This window comes from Mytilus edulis, chromosome 2 (genome assembly GCF_963676685.1).
Source record: "Mytilus edulis chromosome 2, xbMytEdul2.2, whole genome shotgun sequence".
Classification (NCBI taxonomy): domain Eukaryota; kingdom Metazoa; phylum Mollusca; class Bivalvia; order Mytilida; family Mytilidae; genus Mytilus; species Mytilus edulis.
This window is the reverse complement of record NC_092345.1, coordinates 9279096-9306829: the sequence shown is the minus strand read 5'-3', so window position 1 is coordinate 9306829 and position 27734 is coordinate 9279096. Positions and strand designations below refer to the sequence as shown.

At 32.4% G+C, this 27734-nt stretch overlaps 2 protein-coding genes across 2 annotated transcripts in view; one reads left to right on the top strand and one right to left on the bottom strand.

Annotated features, from left to right (window-relative positions):
- Positions 1 to 225: 225 nt before the first annotated feature.
- Positions 226 to 10147, bottom strand: LOC139511404 (transcription intermediary factor 1-beta-like). The gene is made up of 5 exons (XM_071298105.1): positions 9269 to 10147; positions 3450 to 3488; positions 2964 to 3017; positions 2556 to 2583; positions 226 to 297 (listed from the first exon to the last, which is right to left on the bottom strand). The coding sequence occupies exons 1-4, from the start codon at positions 10045 to 10047 to the stop codon at positions 2556 to 2558; spliced, it is 900 nt and encodes a 299-aa protein (XP_071154206.1). The 5' UTR covers positions 10048 to 10147; the 3' UTR covers positions 226 to 297.
- Positions 10148 to 18937: 8790 nt separating this feature from the next.
- LOC139511400 (carnitine O-acetyltransferase-like) overlaps positions 18938 to 27734 on the top strand; it is a 41490-nt gene continuing 32693 nt past the window's right edge. Inside the window, exon 1 of the mRNA XM_071298100.1 lies at positions 18938 to 19094. Coding sequence (XP_071154201.1) covers positions 19068 to 19094 — 27 coding nt within the window. The 5' untranslated portion in view covers positions 18938 to 19067. The remainder of the gene's footprint in view (positions 19095 to 27734) is intronic.

Sequence of the window (27734 nt, the reverse complement as noted above, 5' to 3'; positions counted from 1 at the left end):
AAAAATATTGAATCGAGTAAAACTACATTTCTTTTTTCATACCTTGTTGTCAATATATAGGAATGCTATGCGACTGTCATACAAAGGAGAAGTTTTTCTACATAAGGAAAAGCCTCTACTATTTCAGAAATATGACAGTTGTTTTCAATTCTTTGATGTGTTTTAGCTTTTGAATTTGCCATTAGATAAGGGACTTTCCGTATTGAATTTCCTTCGAGTTCAGTATTTTTTTGTTATTTTACTTTATACATTCACATACAAAATATACTTATCTGAAATTTGCTTTATACTTACAGACTGAAAAAAGAAGAGAAAAAAAATATGCAAGACGCTTAGAATTAGCTATAGGACTACATTCAGCTTATCAATTACATTGTTGTACAAATAGCATCGTTGTAACCTAACAAGGAAAGATTGACATTAGACGGTGAAGGTTGTTCTGTGTATGTCTTATGTTATACATATCATCCATCACAAGTTGTAATTTAATCTAGCTTTGAAAAAAGTTTTATCCGAAAAATTCCACGGAAAGTGAATTCAACAAGACATGGAACAATATAGTTGTTTCCAGACGTTTTGTTTGTCAATTTAAAGGAGTTTGATTTTGTCAGATTCTATGGACTTCCCCTTTTTGAAATGTTGTCTGCAATCTTGATAACTTGTGTTTTTATAGTGCGTACGGTAATGAAAAAAATCTGAACAACTAGATAATAGACATCATCTTTGAACGATGATGATATTTTTCTACAGGTTACCTAGAAACACAATTATAGTGAAAAGCATTTGATTTCCAAATGATATCTTTCCTGAATTTTGCATTTTTATAAATATCTGATGCATAATTGTAAAGTGTTGGCTTGTCTTGTTTCTGACATTTTAAAACTCTATCAGACGCAAAGGCTACGTACGTTATTTCAATAATGATGATTTGCATGGAGCAATTGTAATTTGTATATTGTATTTTTTTTTATAGAATGTACATATGAATAAATTTACTAGGTGGAATGCATATACACGAAACAGCACACTAATCTTAAAATCAACAAAGCAATATATATGTAGGTATCTATACAGAACTCATCTTTATCTTGCTGGATACTTACTCACTGAAAAACAAAAGATAATAATTGTTAATTACGAACTGATATTTAGAAATAGTGTGACAAGTAACATTTGACGTAAATAGTTTTAATCTTTTGAGGTAATCTAGAAAGTAGTGAACAGGATTATTTTTTTGGGGTATTAGATAATTAAGTGTATGTAGAAGTACCCTGCATAGTAATTATGTCTATTTTAATGTACGAGTCATTAGAAGCCATATGAATAAGTTGGTTTTGTTGCTTTCAACTAAAATTAAATTCAAGCTTTTGTATTGAATTCTAGTAAATAAAGGTCAGCAATTCTACTTCCAAATCTCTTGAGTGGAATATTCGCTTGACACAGGTACATCTGACATATATTTAGGCAACTCAGTCTAAACATTTACACAATGTCAAGAGGAGGTTTGGGGTTGGACGATCAATACATTTGAATGTGGAAATATAGTTGGAACCACCCTTTATCCTGGGTTAGGACCCCTTTTTATGGTTGGATCCGCCCCTGCTACATCCATGAAAGGAAGAAAATGTACAGAACGGGAGGAACAACTCCAATGTCGTATATATTGACTGACGTTTTGTTCTTAAATTTAACCAGATCGATAAAGACGCATTCATGCATAAAGCATTAAAACATTTTTTCAAATGCCCTGGTATTTGCCATTTTGGATATTCCTGTTTTACCCTCACGAGCCTCTTCCCGCCAAAATTATTCGGAAAGGACAATACTTAAAGACAACGCTCAAGCTTACATGTATAATTCCCGCGGTACTTTGATAGTCTCTCATTATCCACAAAATTATGCGTCAACATGTTTATGGATTATCGCTTACTTAGTCTAGTGAACAAAATATTTCTCTTCATCTGTACAGATAATTTTAATCAACATGATTACATCTATTCGGTGTAATTTAGCATATACTAGCAACTATTCCTCCATAACATGATATATCTGTTCAATATACAATTAAAGCCTTTGTATGAGGTCAAAACAATATTATTTCGAACTGAGAGAAGCATATTGACTAAGGACGAATCATTTTTTATGACAGTATACATACAACCTTTATCAACCTCAACCAAAAACTACGATTGTTATAATACATTATGATAACAAAAATGGCAGGAAGAGATTATATTTCTGGAAAGCATTTTAGAAACATGCTGTATGATCTGTGCAACATGCTGGTTTTTACTTACGAAAAGCTATTGGCATGCAAACTGAATAAATACAAATGTATTTGTGATCAAGTTTTAAAGAATCACAAATCCTTAAAAATATTCGACTAACAATATTCAGCTTCATCCTCACTTTATTTAACATTGCTTATATGTTGATATTGTTCCCCGGTTTGAGCGTTGATTTATTATTTGTTCTGAACGATCAGTGGATGTGGAATGTTGTCTCAGCTCAGTTTTTACCAATGATTACATGTAATATTATATATAGAGATATACTCACTGTGTTGCAGAAATCATTTCATATCTGAAATTAAAATATATACTTTAGAGCTTTGCTTTCTTGTTTTTTTTAACAGCATGAGAAATATAGGGATAGACATTTAGTCTGTGAAAATATGATTTATTGATTGGTTATAATTGGCTTTTAACTAGCTTTCATTAACTGTGTGTACTCTTAAATCGATATTTTATGTCTATTGTTTTGTGTGCTCCTAAAATTTCCACTGATGTTAGTAATTTTTAATCGTTTTTACGTTTGTTTAATGTTGCTCTCATGTTTTGCTGTAATACCCCTGTCACATGTTAGAGGTTTGGGCGCTCAAAAATAATTAACTCGCTTAGTTATTTATTTTACTTTTGATATTTCTTTATCTACTAATAATTAATCTTTCTAAAAATACTAACCCACATCTGCATTTATATAAATGTCCGTGCATGGTCTCTTTTGTAAGGATTGATCTGTAAGGTAAGAAAATGCATTACTTCATGTAAAAATGTAAACATATTATTCATAAAGATCACATTATAAATTTAGATCATATGTCTGCTTTAGTGATCTGCCAAGTATTGTGCTGTTTTAATCAATGAGGAATGAATATACTGTGACAGTCCAACTTATTAGTGTGAGTTTGAGAATTTGTAGATGAAATTCCGTGTGTGTCAACCGAAGCAAAAACTAACAAAGATTTATTCACACATAGGAATCAAAATGATATGTCCACTTATGCTGTTATTGCTTCCTAGTGCTTGTAAATCTAGTATGTCGGTGTTGTAAACAAACTAATGTCTTATGACAATAACAAAGTTATTTATCCAGAACTTCTAGCATAGAACATAGTTGTTCACGACATGATAGCAGCCCCTTACTTTATTGATAGCATCTTAACTTACATTTTTGTTCCACCTTCAATATATGTAACATGCGTCTCACTGAAAGAAAATAGTAAACATAAACATAGTATCACAAAAATAAACCACAAAACACAAAGCAAAAACTCATAACATCGTTGATACTGTGAGCCAGTCAATTATTAAGCTTGACGAACATGTATGGATTGAACATTTAATATTTGATCGAATTTTTTCGATAAGCTTTTTCACGGCTGGTAATCTACACACGCAGAACATTTGGTTCTGCAATGAAAACCGTGAGAGGATTTTCCGGTTGTGCTTGAGTGGAGTAATTGTCACCGCTTCAAAAGGTATGTACATTTTTAAATCGCAATTTTCTTATTCAAAATATTAAAATCTTGAAAATCAGAGAATGCTATGCAGGGTGAATACTTTAACAAATCGATACATGCATCATTTACTGTTGTACGTGGAGTTTAACTCCTACAAAATCAGTTGCCCCGCGAGATATTGCCTGAAAAGGTTACATTTAAATTTTGAAATGATTCTATTAACAGACCTACAATTCAAATTTACTTTTGTTTTCGGTCAATGGGTGTGCATGTCGTTTGGGCGGCATTTACGCTGTCCGGTGTTGATATACGTCTTAATAAATCTAAAAACCTCAAATTTGCATTAGTTCATTCATGAGGGGATCGGTTCTGATTGAGGAGATCGTCAATGCGTGAGGGGACGTGAAATCATATCCAAGCTATGAGTCGTTGAAAGTTGCCTAAATTTGGTTAGATTGTTCATGAAAAAACACTTTTGTGAGTATAAAAAAAATTATGAGATAGAATTTTGAAATAACAATAAATCACCAAGTTGAATAACCAATAAGTTGCAAATATGTCTCCAAATTTGCGGATTTGGGCAAATAATCGGTCTAGTTTTAATACTAAGATACTACCGACACAGATAAATTTGCTTCATATTTAGACCTTTTTTTCGAAATGAATACTGATGGTATATATATAGTTAAATACCAAAATTTATGACAAATGCGATGATTTTAATTTTCCTATAGTCAACTTATCATTACTGTGTAGCAATATCGATCGGCACAAGCATATGGAGTATATGTGTCTCAATTGATTCGTTACTCTAAAGCTAGCCTAAAGTACGTTGATTTGTTGAACGAGGAATACTGCTTTCTCAAAAGTTGCTAAGACAGGGCAATGAATCAATCAAATTAAGGTCATCACTCAAGAAATTTTACGGTCGCCATCATGAGCTGATTGGCCATTATGACAAAAGTGTGTCCGAAATCATATCTGATATTCTTCCTCAGTCATAACAACCTTCCATCATTACCGAACTGAAGAAAGTAATAACACGACGGGTGTCGTATACGGTTCAAGAAATTGCTACCCTGGAGCACCTGATTTCACTCCCGGTTTTAAGTGGACTTTGTGTTGTTTCTTATTTATTATTCGTAACTGTTGATGTAAACGTCTTTTTGGTTTTGTGAGTCTTTGTTTACTCCTTGGTTTTGATTGTTATTATCTTGGAGACGTATTTGCAATTTATTGGTTAGACTTTTTATTCATATAAAGAAAACTTGGTGATTTATTGTATAAATCAAAATATTTAAACAAATATCAAAATTTGTGTTTTCACAATCATTTTTTTCAAAAAAAGCAATTCAAGGAGAGTTAACTTTTTTCGTAAAAATTATATATATATATACAGGGCTGGTAAGGAAAATTTTAACTTTTATTTGTAGCAAGAAACAAAATTGTTCACACCATTATTTTCTTTTTATTCTTCGTAAAAAATATTTTAAAACCTATCTTCCCGCAATGTATTTAAAAATTCTATCTCATTATTCTTTTTAAACACACTAATGTGTTTTTTCATGAACAATCTAGCCAAATTTAGGGAACGACTCATAGCTTGGATATAAAGATATGAGTTCACGTCCCCTCACGCATGAACTAAACAAATTTGGGGTTTTTAGATTTATTAAGACGTTATCAACACCGGACAAAACAACATTCATACCAATTGACCAAAAAACAAGTAAATTTGAACTTGTAGGTCTGTTAAAAAAACATTTCAAAATTTAAATGTCACCTTTTTAGGCAAGTTCTCGTGGGGCAACTGATTTTGTAGGAGTTCAACTCCGCGTGCAACAGTAAATGATGCATTTAGATCTTCGTTAAAGTATTAACACCAGCATAGCATTCTCTGATCAATATTTTGATATTTTGAATAAAAAAATTGCGATTTAAAAATGTACATACCTTTTGAAGCGGTGACAATTACTCAACTCAAGCACAACCGGTAAATCCTCTCGCGGTTTTCACTGCAGAACCAAATGTTCTGCATACGGGGCGCCGAATGGGACTCTTGTGGTTTTGTACAAAATTCAATTCTGTCATAACAAAATCATTTTTGTCTTACAAAACTATGTGATACAGACTTGTTTTATGAAAACTTCAATTTTGTGATGACAAAATTCATTTTTGTAGACAAAATTTATTTTTGGGCATGACAAAAGTCAATTTTGTCAAAAAGGTATGCAAATATAAACTTATTTGCATACAAAATTGACTTTTGTTACCTGATATGGAAATTAAAACACAAAAGTCAATTGTGTGAGACAAAATTCAATTTAGTGAGACAAAGTCAATTTTGTGAAGACAAACTTCAATTTTGTGACGATAAAATTCAATTTTGTGACGACAAAGTTGACTTTTGTGACGACAAAATTGACTTTTGTGACGACAATATTGACTTTTGTGCAACAAAATTGACTTTTGTGAGACACAATTGACTTTTGTGAGACACAATTGACTTTTGTGAGACAAAATTCAATTGTGTAAATTTTGACTCACAAAAGTCAATTTTGTAATGACAGAGTTCAATTTTATGACGACAAAATTGACTTTGTGAAGACAAAATTTACTTTTTTGAAGACAAAATTGACTTTTGGGAGACAAAATTGACTTTTGGGAGACAAAATTGACTTTTGGGAGACAAAATGACAAAAGTCAATTTTGTTAAAAAGGTTTGCACATATGAACTTATTGGCATACACAATTGACTATTGTTACCTGATATGGAAAAAAGTCAATTTTGTGAGACAAGATTCAATTTTGTCGGACAAAATTGATTTTTGTGAGACAAAATAGACTTTTGTCAAAACTAGTCAAAACTAGTCAAAACATTTACTAAATTTTATCATCGGTATAAAGACATCATTTGTAAATATAGCTCAACATGCAGACTTCTAATACGTTCAGGTATTTCACATCCAATTTTTTATGGTAATATTCTTTATAAAGCACAAAGGTGTCAGTATTCACCTCAGAAACTTACAAAACCTTTGAATAGACTTATTAAGAAGGGATATAATTACGATACTGTTGTCAAGTCATTAAAGATTGCATATTTTGGCGTTAATATTGAGTCACTGATAAGGTCTTTGCATCGGAACTAAACACATTATTATTATTTTTTTTTTAAACAGTTGTTGGCATGACACGGGTTATGTTCTTCTCATATATGTTATGATGGTATGATACTAAACCCCTAACGGGAGGGATTGTGCCTGATGTTCATATGATTAAATCATAATCTTTCAGTCAGTTTAATTGAAGTCTGGAGCTGGCATGTCAGTTAACCGCTAGTAGTCTGTTGTTATTTATGTATTATTGTCATTTTGTTTATTTTCTTTGGTTACATCTTCTGACATCAGACTCGGATTTCTCTTGAACTGAATTTTAATGTGCGTATTGTTATGCGTTTACTTTACTACATTGGTTAGAGGTATAGGGGGAGGGTTGAGATCTCACAAACATGTTTAACCCCGCCGCATTTTTGCGCCTGTCCCAAGTCAGGAGCCTCTGGCCTTTGTTAGTCTTGTATTATTTTAATTTTAGTTTCTTGTGTACAATTTGGAAATTAGTATGGCGTTCATTATTACTGGACTAGTATATATGGGTTAAGGGGCCAGCTGAAGGACGCCTCCGGGTGCGGGAATTTCTCGCTACATTGAAGACCTGTTGGTGACCCCCTGCTGTTGTTTTTTATTTGGTCGGGTTGTTGTCTCTTTGACACATTCCCCATTTCCATTCTCAATTTTATTTTGTGCGACAAAATTTAATTTTGTGAGACAAACTCAATTTTGTGAGACAAAATTGACTTTTGAGAGACACAATTGATTTATGTGAGACAAAAATTGAACAATTTTGTTTCACAAAGGTCAATTTTATGACGACAATATTCAATTTTGTGACAACTTTTGTGAAAGTTTGCAAATATAAACTCATTTGCATACACAGTTGACTTTTGTTACCTGATATGGAAAAAAGTCAATTTTGTGAAACAAAATTGACTTTTGTGAGACAAAATTGACTTTTGTGAGACAAAATTGACTTTTGTGAGACAAAATTGACTTTTGTGCGACAAAGTTCAATTTCGTGAAACAAAGTCAATTTTGTGACTACAAAATTTACGTTTTTGACGACAAAATTTACGTTTTTGACGACAAAATTTACGTTTTTGACGACAAAATTGACTTTTGTGAGATACAACTGACTTTTGTGAGACAAAATTCAATTTTGTCAATTTTGTCTCACAAAAGTAAATTTTCTCTCACAAAAGTAAATTTTCTCTCACAAAAGTAAATTTTCTCTCACAAAAGTCAGTTTTGTCTCACAAAAGTCAATTTTATGTAACAAAAGTCGATTTTGTATGCAAATTAGTTTACAGAATCCAAACTAAACTAATTTGCATACAAAATTGACTTTTGTTGCCCAATTTTCAAATTGGGTAATAAAAGTCTAGTATGTAATACAAAAAGGAATTTTGTCATGACAAAAGTAACTTTTGTCCACTGAAAGATAATTTTGTATGACAAAATTTAAATTTGTAGTAAACTGAACTTATTTTTGTTGAACAAAACTCACTTTTGTACGTACAAAATTGAATTTCAATTTCGAGTACAAAACCACAAGAGTCCCGTTCGGCGCCCCGTACTGCGTGTGTAGATTACAAGTCGTGTTTTTAATAATTGAATTTAAAATTTGAAACTTAAACCATTTCTCTTGTGTCCATTCTGTGGCATGAATAGTCCGAGGAACTATACCATCTATTTTAGCTAAGCTTGTTTCAATTTGAAGACTGAAATTTTATTTTTAAACCACTACTGTTATAATAAAGACTTAATAATCAGAAAACAAGTTTTGTTACTAATTGATATACTTGCAAATAGTTGAAGTTTGAAATTGTAAGTTAGAACGAAAATTGATAATTTAACAAATTTTCACTTTATTTTATCTGGTAAACAATTTTCATTTCCTTAAACTTTATTACGATAACTAAAGAAAAGATGTCTAGAGATGTAGAATTTACAAAATAAAGGGGACTCCGTAAGCTTAACTTGTCCTAAAGTAAACGTATATATATGTATCTATAATGCTTAATACATCCGTCCTGAAAATATGTGCATGTGTACGCATTTCTTCGTGTGTGTAAGGGCCATTGCTTTCAGTTATATATGTGGAAGTGTCGTTCGTGTGTCCATCGTATGGCAACGTTTGCTTATTTATTGTTTATTTACTGGCTGTGCTGACATACACCATAAGGGTACTAAGATAACGTTATTTAACTTGATTGTTTCAACTTAACACAAACACTGTATTGGATTGCTTTTCCCCAATACATGCAATACATGGTTTTGCCACTTCTTTATAACTGTACATTTATCTATTTGCATCTATCATTGTTAAAACCAAAACGCTTGGAAACTGTATGTTTTGTTTTGATTTTAACCAATAATCGGCATTTCAAAATTAATACGATATACTTGCCTAAAATCACTTTTTCCGAGAAGTTCAGTCAAATGTTTATTTGTTGTTACACCTGGTGTGTATGAATTGGTTGGACCTGTTACAAAGTGAATTGTTTGAAGTTTCTCAATTTCCCCAGTTAGAATAAGAAGCTTCGAAAGTAAAGTTGACGAATCGTTTTTGGTTTTCTGTAATTCATTCTGTTTGTGTTCTAAAACTGATGCCTTTTCAAGAACAGTTCTGACATCTGTAAGAATCTTTCTTAATCGTTCTTTCTCCGCATTTGCTTTCTTTTTGGTAGTAGCGACCATTTCGCCGACTTCCCGTTCAATCAACTTTTTCAATTTGCTGCCATGTTCTTGGATTCCTTTAACAGAAGCGTCTACTTCAGAATCAAATTTCTTTAGGCTTTTTTCTACAGCCGTTACATTACTACCTGCTGCATCTAATATTGAACGGATTTCAGTTTTTGTCACATTAGATAGACTTGACACTGACTCTTCAATATCAGACAGTTTATGTCCGTTGTGTTTGCCTGTAATGCATTTTGAACATACTAACACATAGCACTCATTACAGACAAAAATCGTGTCTTCCTTATGCTCTTTACACTTAGATGTTGTTGCTTTGATACCCTGTACAACGTTTACACTATCTTTAAATTTGTGATCTTTGGAAATCTTTTGTCTGTTGTGCATAGCTTTGCAGTTATCACAGAAAATTTGTTCACATGTGGTGCAGTAATTTGTTCCAGCAGAACTTACACAAATTTCACACGTCTTTAGAGCTGTCTGCGCCATGTTGAAATAACATATACACACTTGTTTTAATGTTTATTTACTTCATCAATATATGTATATATTCCATAACCGAGTGATATTAAACAGGTATATATTGATTTTTTGTCGTATTCTTATTCATTAAAATTCTTTGGAAATCATTTGTATTAGTCCTTAATATCGGCTTCAACCAATATAAATGCTATTAGAATATTAAGAATGTATTGACAACGCATGCATTGTACGTGTATTGGTTATTTAAAGAAAAAGAATGTCAACAATGAAAGTGAAACTACGGTAAATCATTTGATTACTAATTCGATGCACATAAAATCCTTCTTATACGGTTAAAAAAAATGAGAAACATCTATTTTTTACGCCCGTCAAAATTTTTACGGGACGTATTATGGTATACAAATGTCCGGTGTCCGTCCGTCCGTCTGTCTGTCTGTCTGTCTGTCTGTCTGTCTGTCTGTCTGTCTGTCTGTCTGTCTGTCCGTCCGTCCGTCTGTCCGTCTGTCTGTCCGGCGTAAACATGTCGCACCGTAACTTGAGAACGACTTATCTAAATTTCATGAAACTTAATATAGTTGTTTTTTATGATGGTCAAATGATCTGTATACTTTTTGGTGAAAATAAGATTTAAACTTTTTGAGTTACGGCACTTTGTAACTAAAACAGGGGTGTGTTTTTTTTCACATGTCGCACCGTATCTCAAAAACGATTCTTGATTATTGCTTAAAACTTTACACACTTCTTAGTTATACATGTTATATTAATCTTAATATCTACATATACTTTTTGGTGATGATTCAAAATTTCATTTTTGAGTTATTGAGTATTTTGTAAAAAAGGGGGAGGGTTTTTTACATGTCGCGCCGTATCTCAAAAACGATTTATGATTATTGCTTAAAACTTTACACACTTCTTTGTTATATTAATCTAAAGATCTGTATACTTTTTGGTGATGATTCAAAATTTCATTTTTGAGTTATTGAGTATTTTGTAAAAAAGGGGGAGGTTTTTTTTACATGTCGTGCCGTATCTCAAAAACGATTTATGATTATTGCTTAAAACTTTACACACTTCTTTGTTATATTAATCTAAAGATCTGTATACTTTTTGGTGGTGACTCAAAATTTTATTTTTGAGTTATTGAGTATTTTGTAAAAAAGGGGAGGGTTTTTTTTTACATGTCGCGCCGTATCTCAAAAACAATTTATGATTATTGCTTGAAACTGTACACACTTCTTTGTTATATTAATCTAAAGATCTGTATACTTTTTGGTTTGATTCAAAATTTTATTTTGGTGATATTTGTAAAAAGAAAACAGGGTGGGGGGGGGGGGGGGGGGGGGGGTCACATGTCCCGCCGTGTCTCAAAAGCAATAAATGGTAATTGCTTAAAACTTTCTCAGAAACTATTTATGATCATTGCATAAAACTTCCACACAAGACGTCGGGCGTATCATGCGCTCATGGCGCAGCTGTTTATTAATCTATAAAATAAAATTAAACAGACCTATAAAAATCCAATTGAACGTGTTGGTTTAATCTATTTATATCTTTATTTAAGAATTGAATGCTTCTTTTTGTAACTTTATTGGGGTGTAAAAGCGTTGACCGAAGTACATTTTGTATGAAGCGCGGAAGCGCTTCATTCTAAAAATGTACCCACGATCAACGCTTTTACAACCCTGTGAAGTTACAAAAAGAAGCATTCAATACTTATAATTACATTTTTAGCTATGATCATGAAAACACGATTTTTTTTTTTATCTAATTCACCTGTGCACTTTTTTGTGGAACCACGTGTTTTCATGAATATTAAGTTTTATTGAGTGATGCAATTGCTTAAGGAATAACACGTGATGTGCAGTTAGCCAATCAGAATAAAGTATTATAATGAAACATACATATAATGTAATTATTTATGTTTACATCGCTTATATGATCATCTGAGGTCAAATCGATAGTTAATTAGATTCTGGACTAAAATACACACGAAACGAACCTAAATATTATCTACCCCATGCTCTGTAAACTGTTTATTTTAGACTTTTGATAGTTTGGATAAATGTTTTACATTGTTATAAATCAAATATGAGAATTTGAGTCAAATCGATGACCATGAATTTGACAGCTAATGCCCCTTTAAATTTTAGCATATGCATATGGCTACTCGAGTATTTATACATCTAGAGACATATACATACATGTGTATATATGTCTCCCATACATATCAGTGTCACAGTTTTGGGATATGGGCTCATAATTGCAAATCAAGAATAGCGCTTCGGACTCAAATAAAAAAAATATGTATAAATATTCAGGATAACTTCATATAAACATTTGATTGTAATATCGCTTTAAAAAACGCGTTTTGCGTTCATATACATAATTATTATTTCAGACATCAAAGGCACTAGCTAAAACTGCAAGATAAATAAAAAAACATACAATTGTGTTGTTGCTCAATTATTAATGAATGTGATATAGTGAAAAAAAAAATAATGCGTTTTTAGCAGCTAGTATGGTTCAATTTTGTCAAAATAAGCTAAGAAACATCGAGAATGAATTATTCAAGTCATGAAAATAATTCGGCCTCATTTAATCCGAATTCATGTGACTTTCAATTTAACCCATTATCCAGAGATGGAAATCGCATGAATTATGCATGTTCAGTTATTTCAAGGAAAAGTCTGTCATCATTATATTGAAAGTGAAACAAAGGTCCACATTGGTTTTTGAATAGGTAAATACGATGATAAATATTTTTTTAACCTATTATATGAAATTAAACAGAACAAGAAAAAATATTACACGAGTTCGTTATCTATTTATATATATAAGTATGTTTATATCGGGTTATTTAACCATCGTCAATCTTCCAGATAGTTAATAAGATTGTATCTAGACTAAAATATACATGAAATGATGATATATATTTTATCGAGCCCATGTCTTGTAAATTGTTTGTATTATGCTTTTTATAATTTGGAGGTGTTTTAGTATGGTATAAATCAAACATCAGAATTTGAGTGAAATCGATGAACATAAATTTGGCAGCCAATGCCCATTTTTTTTTAAATTTTACTCAATAACAATATTGCACAGGCTGTTAGCGTATTTCTTCACTGGTACAGCCATTTCAGTGGAGATTCCTGTTACGATAATAGTACCTTAATTAAGACCAGGATAACTTTGGGTATATATCTATAATTCTGTAAGTCTATTTATTATGTGTCATTCATTATCATATGTCAGATTGCCCTTTTAACATTATCGATATCAACTGCATGTGCATCAACTAAAAAACTTCTTTTTTCGTTTGTATGTCAACACGTTATTACCAGTGACCTTAACATTGTTAATAACACTTCTCTACGAAATGTGTTATCGAAAGGTCCGAAATATCGTGAGCCTAAATCCATCAATTGGAAATACAACTTTAAAATTTTGATGGACTCAGTCGAGGACTATGCCAGGCAATGGGTTAAACGTGAAAAGGAAGACGTAGACACTCTATCCGAATGGATTAAGGCAGTGAGGTCGTTAATACAAATCAGAATTAAGAAACTGAATGGGTCCATCAATGCCCATGCTACGTCAATATTTAAAGACCCAAATGTTGCTAAACACTTATCCGACCTCCATGATAAATATGTTGTTGTCCCCGCAGACAAAGCCCCAAATAACATCGTTTTTGTCTGTAAAAGTCACTACATTCATTGCCCGATAAACGAATTAGGTATAGACAATTCACTTGGAAACTCAACATATACCCTCACGACACTTACCAAAGAGGAAATCCTGGATAATCATAGGTCTGTTCTTTGTTCCTTTGATATTTAAACCAAAGATGAAGAACTGGATCTTCCATCACTGTATTGGATACCTAAACTACATAAGTGTCCTTACAAACAACGGTATATTGCTGGGTCTTCCAAGTGCTCCACGAAACCTCTTTCTAAACTATTAACATTCTATTTTATCAGCAATCAAAGACGGGCTTCAAAGTTATTGTGAAACTGCCTATTCTAGAGGTGGCGTGAATCAGATGTGGATACTTAAAAATTCCAAAGATCTTTTAGAGTACATACAATCTAACTCTCTTTCATCTTGTAACAGTATTAAAACATTTGACTTTTCTACTCTTTACACAAGTATTCCACATTCCAAACTAAAAGACAAATTGAAAGAGTTGGTATTACTTTGCTTCATCAAAAAGAATGGCCAACGTAGATACAAGTATCTTGTCTTAGGGAGGGATACATTATACTTTGTAAAGAATCACTCTGATTCAAACAAAAAATTCTCTGAAACCGATATTATCAAGATGCTTGATTTCTTGATTGACAACATATTTGTAACGTTCGAAGGACGTGTTTTTCAACAGACTGTAGGCATCCCAATGGGAACAAACTGTGCCCCTCTACTTGCCGACTTGTTTCTTTATTATTATGAGGCTGACTTCATGCAGGAACTTCTTAGGAAGAAAGATAAGAAGTTAGCAATATCCTTTAACTCTACTTTCCGCTATATAGATGACGTTCTTTCACTAAACAATTCAAAATTTGGTGACTATGTGGAACGCATCTATCCCATCGAATTGGAGATAAAGGATACTACAGATACAGTTAAGTCGGCTTCATATCTTGACTTACATCTAGAAATTGACAATGAGGGTCGGTTGAAAACAAAACTTTACGACAAAAGAGATGATTTCAGCTTTCCAATTGTGAACTTTCCATTTCTAAGTAGCAACATTCCAGCAGCACCTGCATACGGGGTATATATCTCCCAATTGATACGATATTTCCGTGCTTGCATTTCCTATCATGATTTTCTTGATAGAGGGTTACTGCTCACAAGGAAGCTATTAAACCAAGAGTTCCAAATGGTGAAGTTGAAATCATCCCTTCGTAAATTTTACGGACGCCATCACGAGTTGGTTGACCGTTATGTAATAACCGTTTCACAAATGATATCGGATATGTTCCTTACGTCGTAACTACAATCCCCTTCCCTTTCATGAATGTGACCTACCGAATTAGACTATTTACCGGATTTGTAATCACATAAGCAACACGACGGGTGCCACATGTGGAGCAGGATCTGCTTACCCTTCCGGAGCACCTGAGATCACCCCTAGTTTTTGGTGGGGTTCGTGTTGTTTATTCTTTAGTTTTCTGTGTTGTGTCATGTGTACTATTGTTTTTCTGTTTGTCTTTTTCACTTTTAGCCATGGCGTTGTCAGTTTGTTTTAGATTTATGAGTTTGACTGTCCCTTTGGTATCTTTCGTCCCTCTTTTACTCATCTCTCCAAGAATTTCAAATTTTCACTGCTTTCACTGAAGAGTCTTTTGTAGACGAAACGCGCGTCTAGCGTATATACTAAATTTAGTCCTGGTATAATGATGAGTTTATTTACAATCACTGGGTCGATGCCACTGCTGGTGGAGATTTATTTCCACGAGGGTATCAAAAGCCCAGTAGTCAGCACTTTTGTGCTGACATGAATTGTCATTGATATGGTTATATTTATAAATTTACTGTTTACAATTTTTTGAATTTTTTGAAATACTAAGGCTTTTCTACCTCAGGCATAGATTACCTTAGCTCAATGCTCTTCAACTTCGTACTTTATTTGGCCTTTTTAAATTTTTTGGATTCGAGCGTCACTGGTGAGTCCTTTGTAGAGGAAACGCGCGTCTGGCGTATATACTATATTTAGACCTGGTATTTATGATGAGTTTATTCATAGATTAATTTCGTGTACTCCATTTGTTTAACATCACGCTACATGACTATAGAAGCACTGCCAAAAGGTCTCTCGTAATTGTTTTATATTTTTTTATTAAGGTGGTACATAACACTAGAGGGAGATAACTCTGTAAAATTAGCAGAACGTTTTAATGACGTTGTGTTCATATGGGAATATTAAGCTTCTCAATGATCAAAATAAGTGTCAAATGTCAAACTGCTATATATGACCAGTGTAATTTTTCTGATTAAACGGTTGGTACAAATTTTTTAAAATTTATATTTTTGTCAAAGGATGAAAGTAAATACTTTGTCAAAATTTTAAGAAAATTAAACGAGCCAAATTAATTTTAGTTAAAGTGTTAGGTACCACCTTAAGTGCTTGAAAACACGAAGAGCAGGACTACCCGTTGGTTGATATAGTTGTCAGTGTTTATGGACTTGCCTTTTTTGACCTTGAAGTTCAGTAATTTTAACATTTCCCTTTTTATTGAATGATAAAAAAACTCATCATAAATACCAGGACTAAATTTTGTATATATACGCCAGACGCTCGTTTCGTCTACAGAAGACTCATCAGTGACGCTCGAATCCAAAAAAGTTAAAAAGGCCAAATAAAGTACGAAGTTGAAGACCATTGAGGACCAAAATTCCTAAAAGTTTCCAAATACAGCTAAGGTAATCTATGCCTGAGGTAGAAAAGCCTTAGTATTTCAAAAAATTTAAATTGTGTAAACAGTTAATTTATAAAAAATAACCATATCAATGATAATTCATGCCAGCAAAACTCGACAATCAACCAACTATACGTGCCGTATTCTTCTAACGCTACTAAAAGTTGCATTGTTTATAAAAGTCTTTACTCTTAAAGCTAGGTTTAATAAGAAAAATACGTTTTCACTGTTTACAAGACGAATAAGACCCAAAATTATATACCTCTGATCTCACAGAAAGGCTGCGGCAGAGGTTTCACATTTTTGCCTAAAAATGTACCCATTCTAATATATGATATTTACTGAAATTAAGTACCTATAGTCATAGTTATATAATATTTAATATAGTTAAGAAAGAACGACATATATTACATTGCCGGATCCATAAATTTTAATAAGGGGTGGACAACTGAATGTCCCAGCTAAAAGGGGACCCGCTCCAGTCAAGCTTTCGTGATTCCCTGTATAATCAACATTTTTTTCAACAAAAAGGGGGTTCATAGCCATCCGCCTCCCACCTGAATTTGCCCATGATATACACATAGTGATACAACTTAATTAGGAGAAAATTTTCAGGTGATCATTTGGAAACATATTTGACATGACGGTTAACTTTTTTTTTTAAATGTATTGAATCATAGATGTATTACATCTATGCCCGCATCTATGATTGAATAAATCTAATTTAATACAGAGACGTATAAATATATATATTATGTTACAGTGAATTTGTATAATCAGCGATTATGTAGAATCCCTGATTTTTCAGGGAATATGTAGAATCATTAAAATCATTAGTAATTATATATAATCCCTGAACATGACCAGCGATTTTACATAATCACTGAAAATTTTAATAATTATTCTTCAAATTCCCTCATATGATTTCAGGGATTATGAATAATTTAAATTATCATTTTTTTCTTTCATATTCCTTGCCAAATGAAATAATTTGGCTTTTAAACACTGAGGATGATATAACCAACACAGGGTTTCGAGATAAAGTTGAAGACTTCAAAATTAATAATATCAAGATTCCCTTTATAGCGATAACTTTACATGTGTTGTTTGTTTATTAAAAGCCAGCGTCAAATGGATATTCATGTTCTATTTGTAAATCCACAAAGCATCTTATTTGAGATACATGTAGAGCAAATGGTGAAGATAATTAGGGAACATCTGTTTTGTGGTAATTTTTACAACCTTTGAAAACCAATTTTTAGAGCCATTTTTCAGTACAACCTAGAAAATTAGCAAATAATCCATTATTTTACAGAATGAATATATATAGAAGTTTATTCTCTTGAAAACCATCTAATTGGTAACGTAAAACAAGCTTAACATTTTATCTAAACCTTTTCTTAATAACCCAAAATTTCTTTTGAAAATGGTAACAGGATAGACAAAATATTGCACCACCGATCAAAAAATGTTTCAAGATATTCTTGTATGACATCATTAAGATTGCATCTTTTAATATGTTGTTCTTAAAGTACTGTTTGTTTTGATTTGCTTATGTAGAGGGTTGTTTGAATAAGTAACTTTTAATAAATTTTTCAATTTCAAAATTCGACATTTTTTGAAAATGACCCATATCCCTGTATCGACCACATACAAAGGCTATATATGTTTAATATTGTGTTTCACATTTTAATATAGTGTGCCTATAAACATTTTGAAAAATTGGGGTTATAATTTTTTTATTTATTATGCTATAACATTTTACAATTTATGTTACTTTATAATGATAATGATAATATGTTTTTATTTGATTTTATATGATATTTTTTTTTTTTATTAATTTTCTTTATAAATAGATGTTTTTTCTAGTGATTATACATAATCCCTGAAAATTTTGGTGATTATATATAATCCCTAAACTACCCAGTGGTTATACAGAATCTCTGAAAATTTCAGGGATTCTACATATGTATACATGTTATACGGTCACATATATATATATATAAGGGTCATATATGTACAGTGAATTTGTATAATCAGTGATTAGTATACAATGTCTCTGTTTAATATACTATTTCTAATGTGAGATTCGCAAAAGCAAATTTAATAACAGGAAGTGATTAGGGTTGACTTAGATCCATTCATGAGTATAACTTAAAAGGAAATATATACTAAATGGATCTAAAAAAGAGGGGGGATAGGAGGGGTCCTGATCCCGAAATCCCGGACTTAAAAAAACAAAATCCCGAGGTCCCGAATTTAAATAAAGTTAATCCCGACGTCCCGAAATCGGAAAAAAAGGATTCCCGGATCACGAAAAGGTCAATCCCGAAATCCCGAGCTTAAAAAGACCCGATCCCGGAGTCCCGATAAAGGTCCTATCCCCCCCCCCCCTAAAAAATGTGGCCTAGTTTATAGTTTAATTTCCCGCCAAAATGATCTTCCATTGCGCAAGATCGAGTTGAAGAGGAATATAAACAAAGGGGGATAATTCTCTGGTTTACAATGTAGAACGTTGTCTTAGACTTTGAACCATTTAGTACGTGTGTACATAACAGCATAAATTGAACCTTATCTGGGTTAAAAACATAGGACACAGTTATGCATCGGGTAGTTAGATCTTCTGTGGTAAGTGTATCATATGTATGGTAGGTAATACTTCTGACATTTGTGTTATACCAGTCATTTCAATTTTGGCATTTTTGCGGCATGAACACAGTTTTTTGTCAAACTTTCATTTAATAAATAAACTATTCTTTAATGTGTTAGGTTTTTTTTCCTCTCATTTGGTATTTTTTTGTTCTTATCCATACGTTATTAGATTAAAAGATGTTATCCATGCTGCAACTCTTCTTATTTCGTTTTTTTTTTGTGGAAAATAATAAAAAAAAAAAAAAAAGAGAGAATAATTAGGGGTTACAACATGCACACTAAAGATCCGAAAGTGGACCTGAAAAGCACAGGCACTTGTCTATCCATATATGGATAGTCGACCTTCCTATGGATAGAAACAAGTGCCTGTGCTGAAAAGACCTGAAAATATACGACTAAAATTATTCAAATTGCAATAACTTTTTTATTATTGGATAGAATTTCTTCAAGTTGGAATTTTATTAATTATATTAATCATGATAATTCAAATGTTTTAAATAAAAAACAAATTTTTGATGCCAAAAGCTGGACCTGAACGGAGAAAAGAAAAGACCTGAAGGGACCTGAAAATCTATGGTCGGACTAATTCTAACTTCAATAACCAGATAACCATGATAACTTTTTAATATTCAATATGGTTATGATCTTTCAACTTTAGATTTTGTGAAACTTAAAATTCAATATACTGCAGCTGTGTTATTTGAGCAGTCAAATTGCATTGACCGTACATTCATTTGTGATATATATATACAGTCACTGACCGTATATCACCTTGTTTATGACGTTGACAATGTGTTTCCGTAGAGTTATCTTTATGACGTCAATAAAACATACAGGTTCACGGCAATTTTACGTTGTCCGCTCACAATTAAAGAATGACGGTTTTTACCCTAAATACTTCATTTTGAACAGTTATAAGAGTTGCAGTATATAAAGAATAACCATACATTGTCTCAAAATATCAATGTTATTTGTACAAGGCTTAGAAACAGGTAGAAAGCGAGGCTGTGCCATTTGTGTTTGTTGCATTTTTTGCATCAAAGGGAGATACTTTGGAGCTTTTTCAATGATATCCACATTTTAAAAGTCACCTAGGGCCAACACAAATTGATTTTTTGGAATGATTTTTGTACCATATGATAAAGTAACAACTACTTAAGGTAATAAATAATGATCTTTCAACTTTAGATAAATGTGAAACTTAAAGTTCAGTATAATGATAAAATTAAAAAAAAATTATATGAAAAATATCGTTGGGGTGTGAACATGGTGAAAACTTAGACCTAAACAAAAAATTTAATAACATAAATTTGCTTGAAAAGACTGCAGTCAGATTTATTTAAGATCTTTAACTGTTTTCAATCAAACTCCTTGAAATATGAATTTTGTTATAGGAAAGGTGTAATATATCATTTGAATGATAAATAATTTTATCGAAAATATAATGGTTGAGTTACAAAATTCGGACCTTGTCGGGGAAACAAAAGACATGAATGTAGCAAATTAACCTGACGATATCGGGATATGGGTATTTAGTCGGATCTTAACACGTACTTGTGATTTGTTTAAAACCGGTTTTAACGAAGAAATGTCGAAATGTTCAGAACTTAATTAAATATGTTTTTGGGTAAGATGGTGCAAGCATACAATTTTTATCGCGTCTTACACTTTGAGAAGCGAATAATCTTTAGCTACTTTATTTAAATATTGTGTAAAAACGTTAATTATGAGCTATGAAAGTCAAGTGGCTCAAGCATTTTACTGAGGAAGTTTTAAAAAAATGCAAAGAAATATTTTAACAGTGGGTTGGATTTCATTAGTCTTTACTATCTATAGATTAACAACTGTTGGTTATATTTATAATTTAGAATCATCATTGAAGGTGGAGCGCGATTGCACAGTTAATTAATATATTGATGTGCCATTTGTATGCAAGAGTGACATTCCGTTGTATTATGTGCCAATTCGAAAAAGTTATGCGAGTATTGTCTCCCTATAACAGGTTCATTATTTTATAATTAAGTTTAATTAGGTTTCTGATATCAATTTGAATAGTTACAAAATGTATCGATTCAATATATTTCAGTTTTTGTTATTGGTGTATCAAAAACATTGATGTATGAATATAATTTCATAAATTTGAAACGTTTAAAATGATTACATACCAATATAAAGAACCGTTCATCATTTTTGAAAAAGACTATGATTGAAATCCGTATTAATTATCTTCCCTTCATGATAGATTGATTGGGGAATGAACCAAAGTTCTCTAAAGGTAATCACAGAGAGGGACTAGCAAGCAATTTTTAATTGTAGCTTATTTAAGGTTAAAACAACTTTCCACTATGAAAAAATGTTATTTTATACAAATATAAGGACCTTGTTAGCTAAATCTACAAATTGTATTAGATATTATGAATTTTTATTACAATAGATTAATATGCTAATGAATGGATCATCATGATCATAGGACTAGATGTATTTAAACTCGCATTGTTTTTTCTATTTGTTTTTACTTTAAACAAAAGTCTATTGAAGAGAACAAATCAATTTATATTTATACAAGAGCATATTTGGATACAAAATACCTTGTTGATGATAAATCTTGGTCTGACATAAAGAAGAAAAAAAGATTGCCCGTTGAAATTATTCAAACTAATTCAACTTGCTTAAACTGCATTAGAATATATTAAAGCAGGTCTTACACTTTTTAGCTCACCTGGCCCGTCGTCGTCGTTAACATTTTACATTTTGAACTTCTTCTAGAGAATCACTGAATAGAATAAAACCAAACATGGCATGAATGTTCCTTATGAGGTGCTGACCAAGTGTTGTTACTTTGTAGCCGATCCATCATCCAAGATGGCTGCCAGCAGGGAACTTAGTTTAACATATATGTAACACTCATAAACGTGTCCTTCCCCCCAAAACGTGTCCACATCGACGTCACTGAACTGCAAAACATATATGGGCGCCCAAACGTGTCCATTTTTCAACTTACCCCTAAACGTGTCCAATCTCCCAAACGTGTCAAGCGTTATTTGGCTATTGCTATTTCATTAATGATAATAATTTTACCATTTCATTAAAAATAAAGATAAAGTCGTAAGGTCTTTTTTAAACCGGCAGTACAAGCTGGGTAAAAGTGGGGGCGTCATTTCGTCTATGTTGTATGTAAATTATAAGCAAACATGTTTATATTAACTGTACATATACCTGGTCAAAATGTCCCTTTCTCTGCGCATTAGAACATTTATTTTCTCTATAAATATGCATGAAACAATTGGACAATACGCAATCACCAGTCTAAAGTTAATTTATACACTAGAAATGTAAAATCATTAAAACTTGTATGTTCTCTCTAAATATGCATGACATACTTGCAACTGGACAATACGCAATCAACAGTTTAAAGTTAATTTATACACTACAACTGTAAAAACATTAAAACATTAAAACTTGTATGTTCTCTCTAAATATGCATGAAATACTTGCAACTTAAAATACGCAATCAACAGTCTAAAGTTAATAGATACAGTACAAATTTAATTTGCAATTAGTAAAAATACATTTTTATTGTGCCATTCTCATCTAGTGTCTGTTTATTTGAAAACAGAAGTCTGTTATATCATCTTATAAAATGTGCCTCGTCTAGGACACTTATCTATTTGTATTACTACTCCTCTTCGCTAGAAACCGCAACTAAAACAGCAGTTCCTTTGTTCATAGCAGGATTGTTTCTGTAATCAACGATATCTTCTTTATTGTAATATTTGTAGCTGGTCATATCGTCCAGGGAGTTTTACTAAACAATTTCGCAGAATACATTTGTTCACTATCAAAGTACTGCGTGATACCAGTGTTGACAAATGAAGACTGGCACCCGGTATGATAATACAGTTGTAAAACCTATCTAAATTTTTAACATGATGTCATTCAAGTAATGCATGAAATATTTGGCACTGGACGTTATGTTTAATCGTGTGTCTAAAGTGATGCTCGAAACCTAAAATTTATTAAAAATAACTGAATAACAGTTTATGATTTTATGAGCTTTTAAAATATCAGAAATGTTGAATAATTGGAAGTAAATAATGCTGAACGATCGCTGTCGGATTGATATAAAAGACATCACCGGAGTTTATAATAAACAAATAATTTACACAGTAAACACTTAATTCAACTACCTTTAATTATTTGTATGTTCGGTATTAATGAGCATGAAATACTTGCAACTGGACAATAAGCAATTTCAGTCAAAATTTAATTCATATGATACAGATTAAATTTGCAATTATGATAATCATTAACAACCGGCATTGAACAAACTAATGCTAATAAATGGCTACCTCATCAATTGCTTCCCTCTTAATAGAATAGCCGTAAACGTTATCGATTTCATTTAGGACATACATGTATTTGAGCTAAAAGACGTGAGACGTTCTGGCGTGTAATAGTGGACACGTTTTGGGGAAAAACAATTATTGGACACGTTTGGGGGTTCTGAAATCGGACACGTTTGGGGATTATTGAATATTACGGACACGTTTGGGGAGAATAGACACGTTTGGGGAAATCGGACACATTTGGGGGGAAGGACACATTTGGGAGTGTTACATATATAGGACCCTATGGGAAATGCATACAAATGACTTCTTTTAGACAGTCAGGGATATAACTCTATAGGGTTATTACAGAAAAATAACATACATTTGTTATTGTGGACTAAAAAATCAAAGAACTGTGATAATATATGTATGTTACATGTTTCAAAGGGACAATATACATCATTAGTTCAGTTAGAATGTATAAAAGTTCTATTGATATTACTTTTTAGCTCACCTGGCCCAAAGGGCCAAGTGAGCTTTTCCCATCACTTTGCGTCCGTTGTCCATCGTCTGTCGTCCGTCGTCAATAATTTTTACAAAAATCTTCTCCTCTGAAACTACTTGGCCAAATTAAACCAAACTTGGCCAAAATCATCATTTGGGTATCTAGTTTAAAAATTGTGTCCGATGACCCGACCAACCAACCAAGATGGCTGCCATGGCTAAAAATAGAACAATGGGGTAAAATGCAGTTTTTGGCTTATAACTCAAAAACTAAAGCATTTAGGGCATATCTGACAGGGTGAAATTGTTTATCAGGTCAAGATCTATCTGCCCTCAAATTTTCACATGAAACGGACAACCCGTTGCTGGGTTGCTGCCCCTGAATTGGTATTTTAAAGAAATTTTGCTGTTTTTGGTTATTATCTTGAATATTATTATAGATAGAGATAAACTGTAAACAGCAATAATGTTCAGCAAAGTACGATTTACAAATAAGTCAACATGACCGAAATGGTCAGTTGACCCCTTTAGGAGTTATTGCCCTTTATAGTTAATTTTTAACCATTTTTCGTAAATCTTAGTTATCTTTTACAAAAATCTTCTCCTCCTAATTATAAACTACTGGGCCAAATTATTCCAAACTTGGCCACAATCATCTTTGGGGTATCTAGTTTAAAAAATGTGTCCGGTGACCCGGCCATCAAATCAAGATGGCCGCCACGGCTAAAAATAAAACATAGGGGTAAAATGCAGTTTTTGGCTTACAACTCAAAAACCAATGCATTTAGAGCAAATCTGACAGAGGTAAAAATGTTTATCAGGTCAAGTTCTATCTGCCCTGAAATTTTCAGATGAATCGGACAACCTGTTGTTGGGTTGCTGCCCCTGAATCAGTAATTTTAAGGAAATTTTGCTGTTTTTGGTTATTATCTTGAGTATTATTATAGATAGAGATAAACTGCAAACAGCAATAATGTTCAGCAAAGTAAAATTTACAAATAAGTCACATAACCGAAATGGTCAATTGACCCCCTAAGGAGTTATTGTCCTTTATAGTCAATTTTTAACAATTTTCATAAAATTTGTAAATTTTTATAATATTTTCCACTGAAACTACTGGGCCAAGTTTATTATAGATAGAGATAATTGTAAGCAGCAAGACTGTTTAGTTAAGTAAGATGTACAAACACATCACAATCACCAAAACACAATTTTGTCATGAATCCATCTGCTTCCTTTGTTTAATATTCACAATGACCAAGGTGAGCGACACAGGCTCTTTAGAGCCTCTAGTTTCTATATCTTTAAAGATATAACAGTTCATAGTTTGCCAATTTTGCATAGTACACCTATATGTTATTACAGAAAAAATATGCCTGTAATAACTAAAGGGTGTTATCACAGCTTCTCTATATCACTTCAAAGCATTTGCTCAGACATATATCATGCTTAATTACAATGTAGTTTAATTTATTGTAAGAAATAATGACCAGAGCATGTAATGAGGTTCTGCCCAAGTTTCTCAGTAATTCCCAAGTGTCTTATATAATAAGTTACATTCCTTTAATAAGTGAGCCTTGTTATCACAGCTAAGTTTATCCCTTAATAGCCTCAACTCATTGATTTACCATGGCCCATCAAAAATGTATTAATTTAATTAAAAAATTAGTTATCATGACTACAACATGTATGCATTTAGTTTCTACACAAAGACTCAAGAGTTCCCTAGAGACCACTATAAGTGAAATAATTTTACAAATGACAATTGCAAGCATATGTTATAACAGATTTAGAAAATTTAAGGTGAAAGTATCTGTAAGGCCAACTAAAATTAATTAGTAGATTTTCATCCAAATTTTTGAAAAAAATGGGGCGGGTGGGAGGATTTTATTTTTTAAATTTTATTTCATATGAAACCTTCTGGTCACGGTTTATTCATATATGCAAGTGTAATAATAAGCTTATATCATGTAAATACATCCATAAGGTGTCTTGTATAAGACAGTAACAATCAAAACCAAGGAGTAACCAAAGACTCATAAAACCAAAAGACATTTACATCAACAGTTACAAATAATAAGTAGGAAACAACACGAACTCCACTAAAAACCAGGAGTGAAATCAGGTGCTCCGGAAGGGTAAGCATTTCCTGCACCGTATACGGCTCCCGTCATGTTATTTCTTTGTTCAGTTCGGTTATTATGACTGAGGAAGAATATCACTGAGATATGATTTCTGACACACTTTTGTCATAATGGCCAATCAGCTCATGATGGCGACCATAAAATTGCTTGAGTGATGACTTTAATTTGATTGATTCATAGCCCTGTCTTATCAACTTTTGAGAAAGCAGTATTCCTAGTTCAACAAATCAACGTACTTTGAGCTAGCTCTAGAGTAACGTATCAATTGAGACACATATACTCCATATGCTGGTACCGATTTCTCAAATTCGTAAATATATATCTCTGATTGGCAATCACTGTTATTCATGTAATTGCCGCTTTAGATACCTATTTTATAGTAAACAGCAGAAATGAGGAGAAATGCTCTCTTCAGTTGGACTACCTCCATCAAATGTATTTTGCTTTCTAAGCAATGTTTTGTTGTCCTAATAAAATGAAGCAAATGCATTGGTATGCAACACGAGTACGATAAGTACAGAATAAAATGAAAACTTAAACAGTGTTGAAATAATAGGGTTGGTCCTTAGTATGCAAGATGCAAATATAATTACAATGTAAAACATAAAGTTGTTTAATGACTCTATCGTGGGTATTGTGACAGAGGATGTTTGCTGTTTTTCTACAAAAAACGAAAGGCATGGCTAAATCTAAATCTTAGAGCTTGCCTTGCTATAAATTAATAAATAAAAAATGCGTATGTTTGTCGATTTTCTGAACTCAATATACCGTCACCAATCTAAAAAGTTCATGCTTGTGTCAATTTCTTTATTCCAGTCAAATGTGTTCCACGATTCTTACGCTTTTGGGTTTCATTCACAGTTCAAATTTCTTGACACAAAGTCATTGTATAAATAAAATAAATCCAAGGTGTTTTATTCACAAACATTTGTGTCATTTGTGACATACGGCGATTTGCGTTTTTGGACACAGCATATTACTCGTAACCCGAATATTTCATGCCCTTCTCGTAATCAATCTCTATTCTCGGTAAATGATGTTGTCATCATAGATCAGAATATATCGACTTAATGATTTTAGTAAGAATACTCTGAGAAATACAAAAACCGTATTTTAAAACGGGAAGTTTTACATGAAGCGAAATTATCGACGGTTACCGGTAACGGAAATATACAAAATCCGGAAATCATAATTTTTTCAAAAATAAAAAAAATCGGGGCGGGAAGATTTCAGAGGGGCGGGCGGGGATGAAAATCTATCAATTAATTTTAATTGGCCTAATAACACATGCAAGTTATTTCCTGGAATAACCCTATAGAGCAATATATCTCTGACTGTTAGAGAACCACTGAATGGAATGAAACCAAACATAGCATGAATGTTCCTTATGAGGTGCTGACCAAGTGTTGTTACTTTGTAGCCGATCCATCATCCAAGATGGCCGCCAGCGGGGGACTTAGTTTAACATATATAAAGGACCCTACATGTATTGGAAATACATACAAATGGCTTTCTTTTAGAGAACCACTGAATGGAATGAAACCAAAACATAGCATGAATGTTCCTTATGAGATTCTGACCAAGTGTTGTTACTTTGTCGCTTATCAAACATCCAAGATGACCGCCAGCGGGGGATCTAG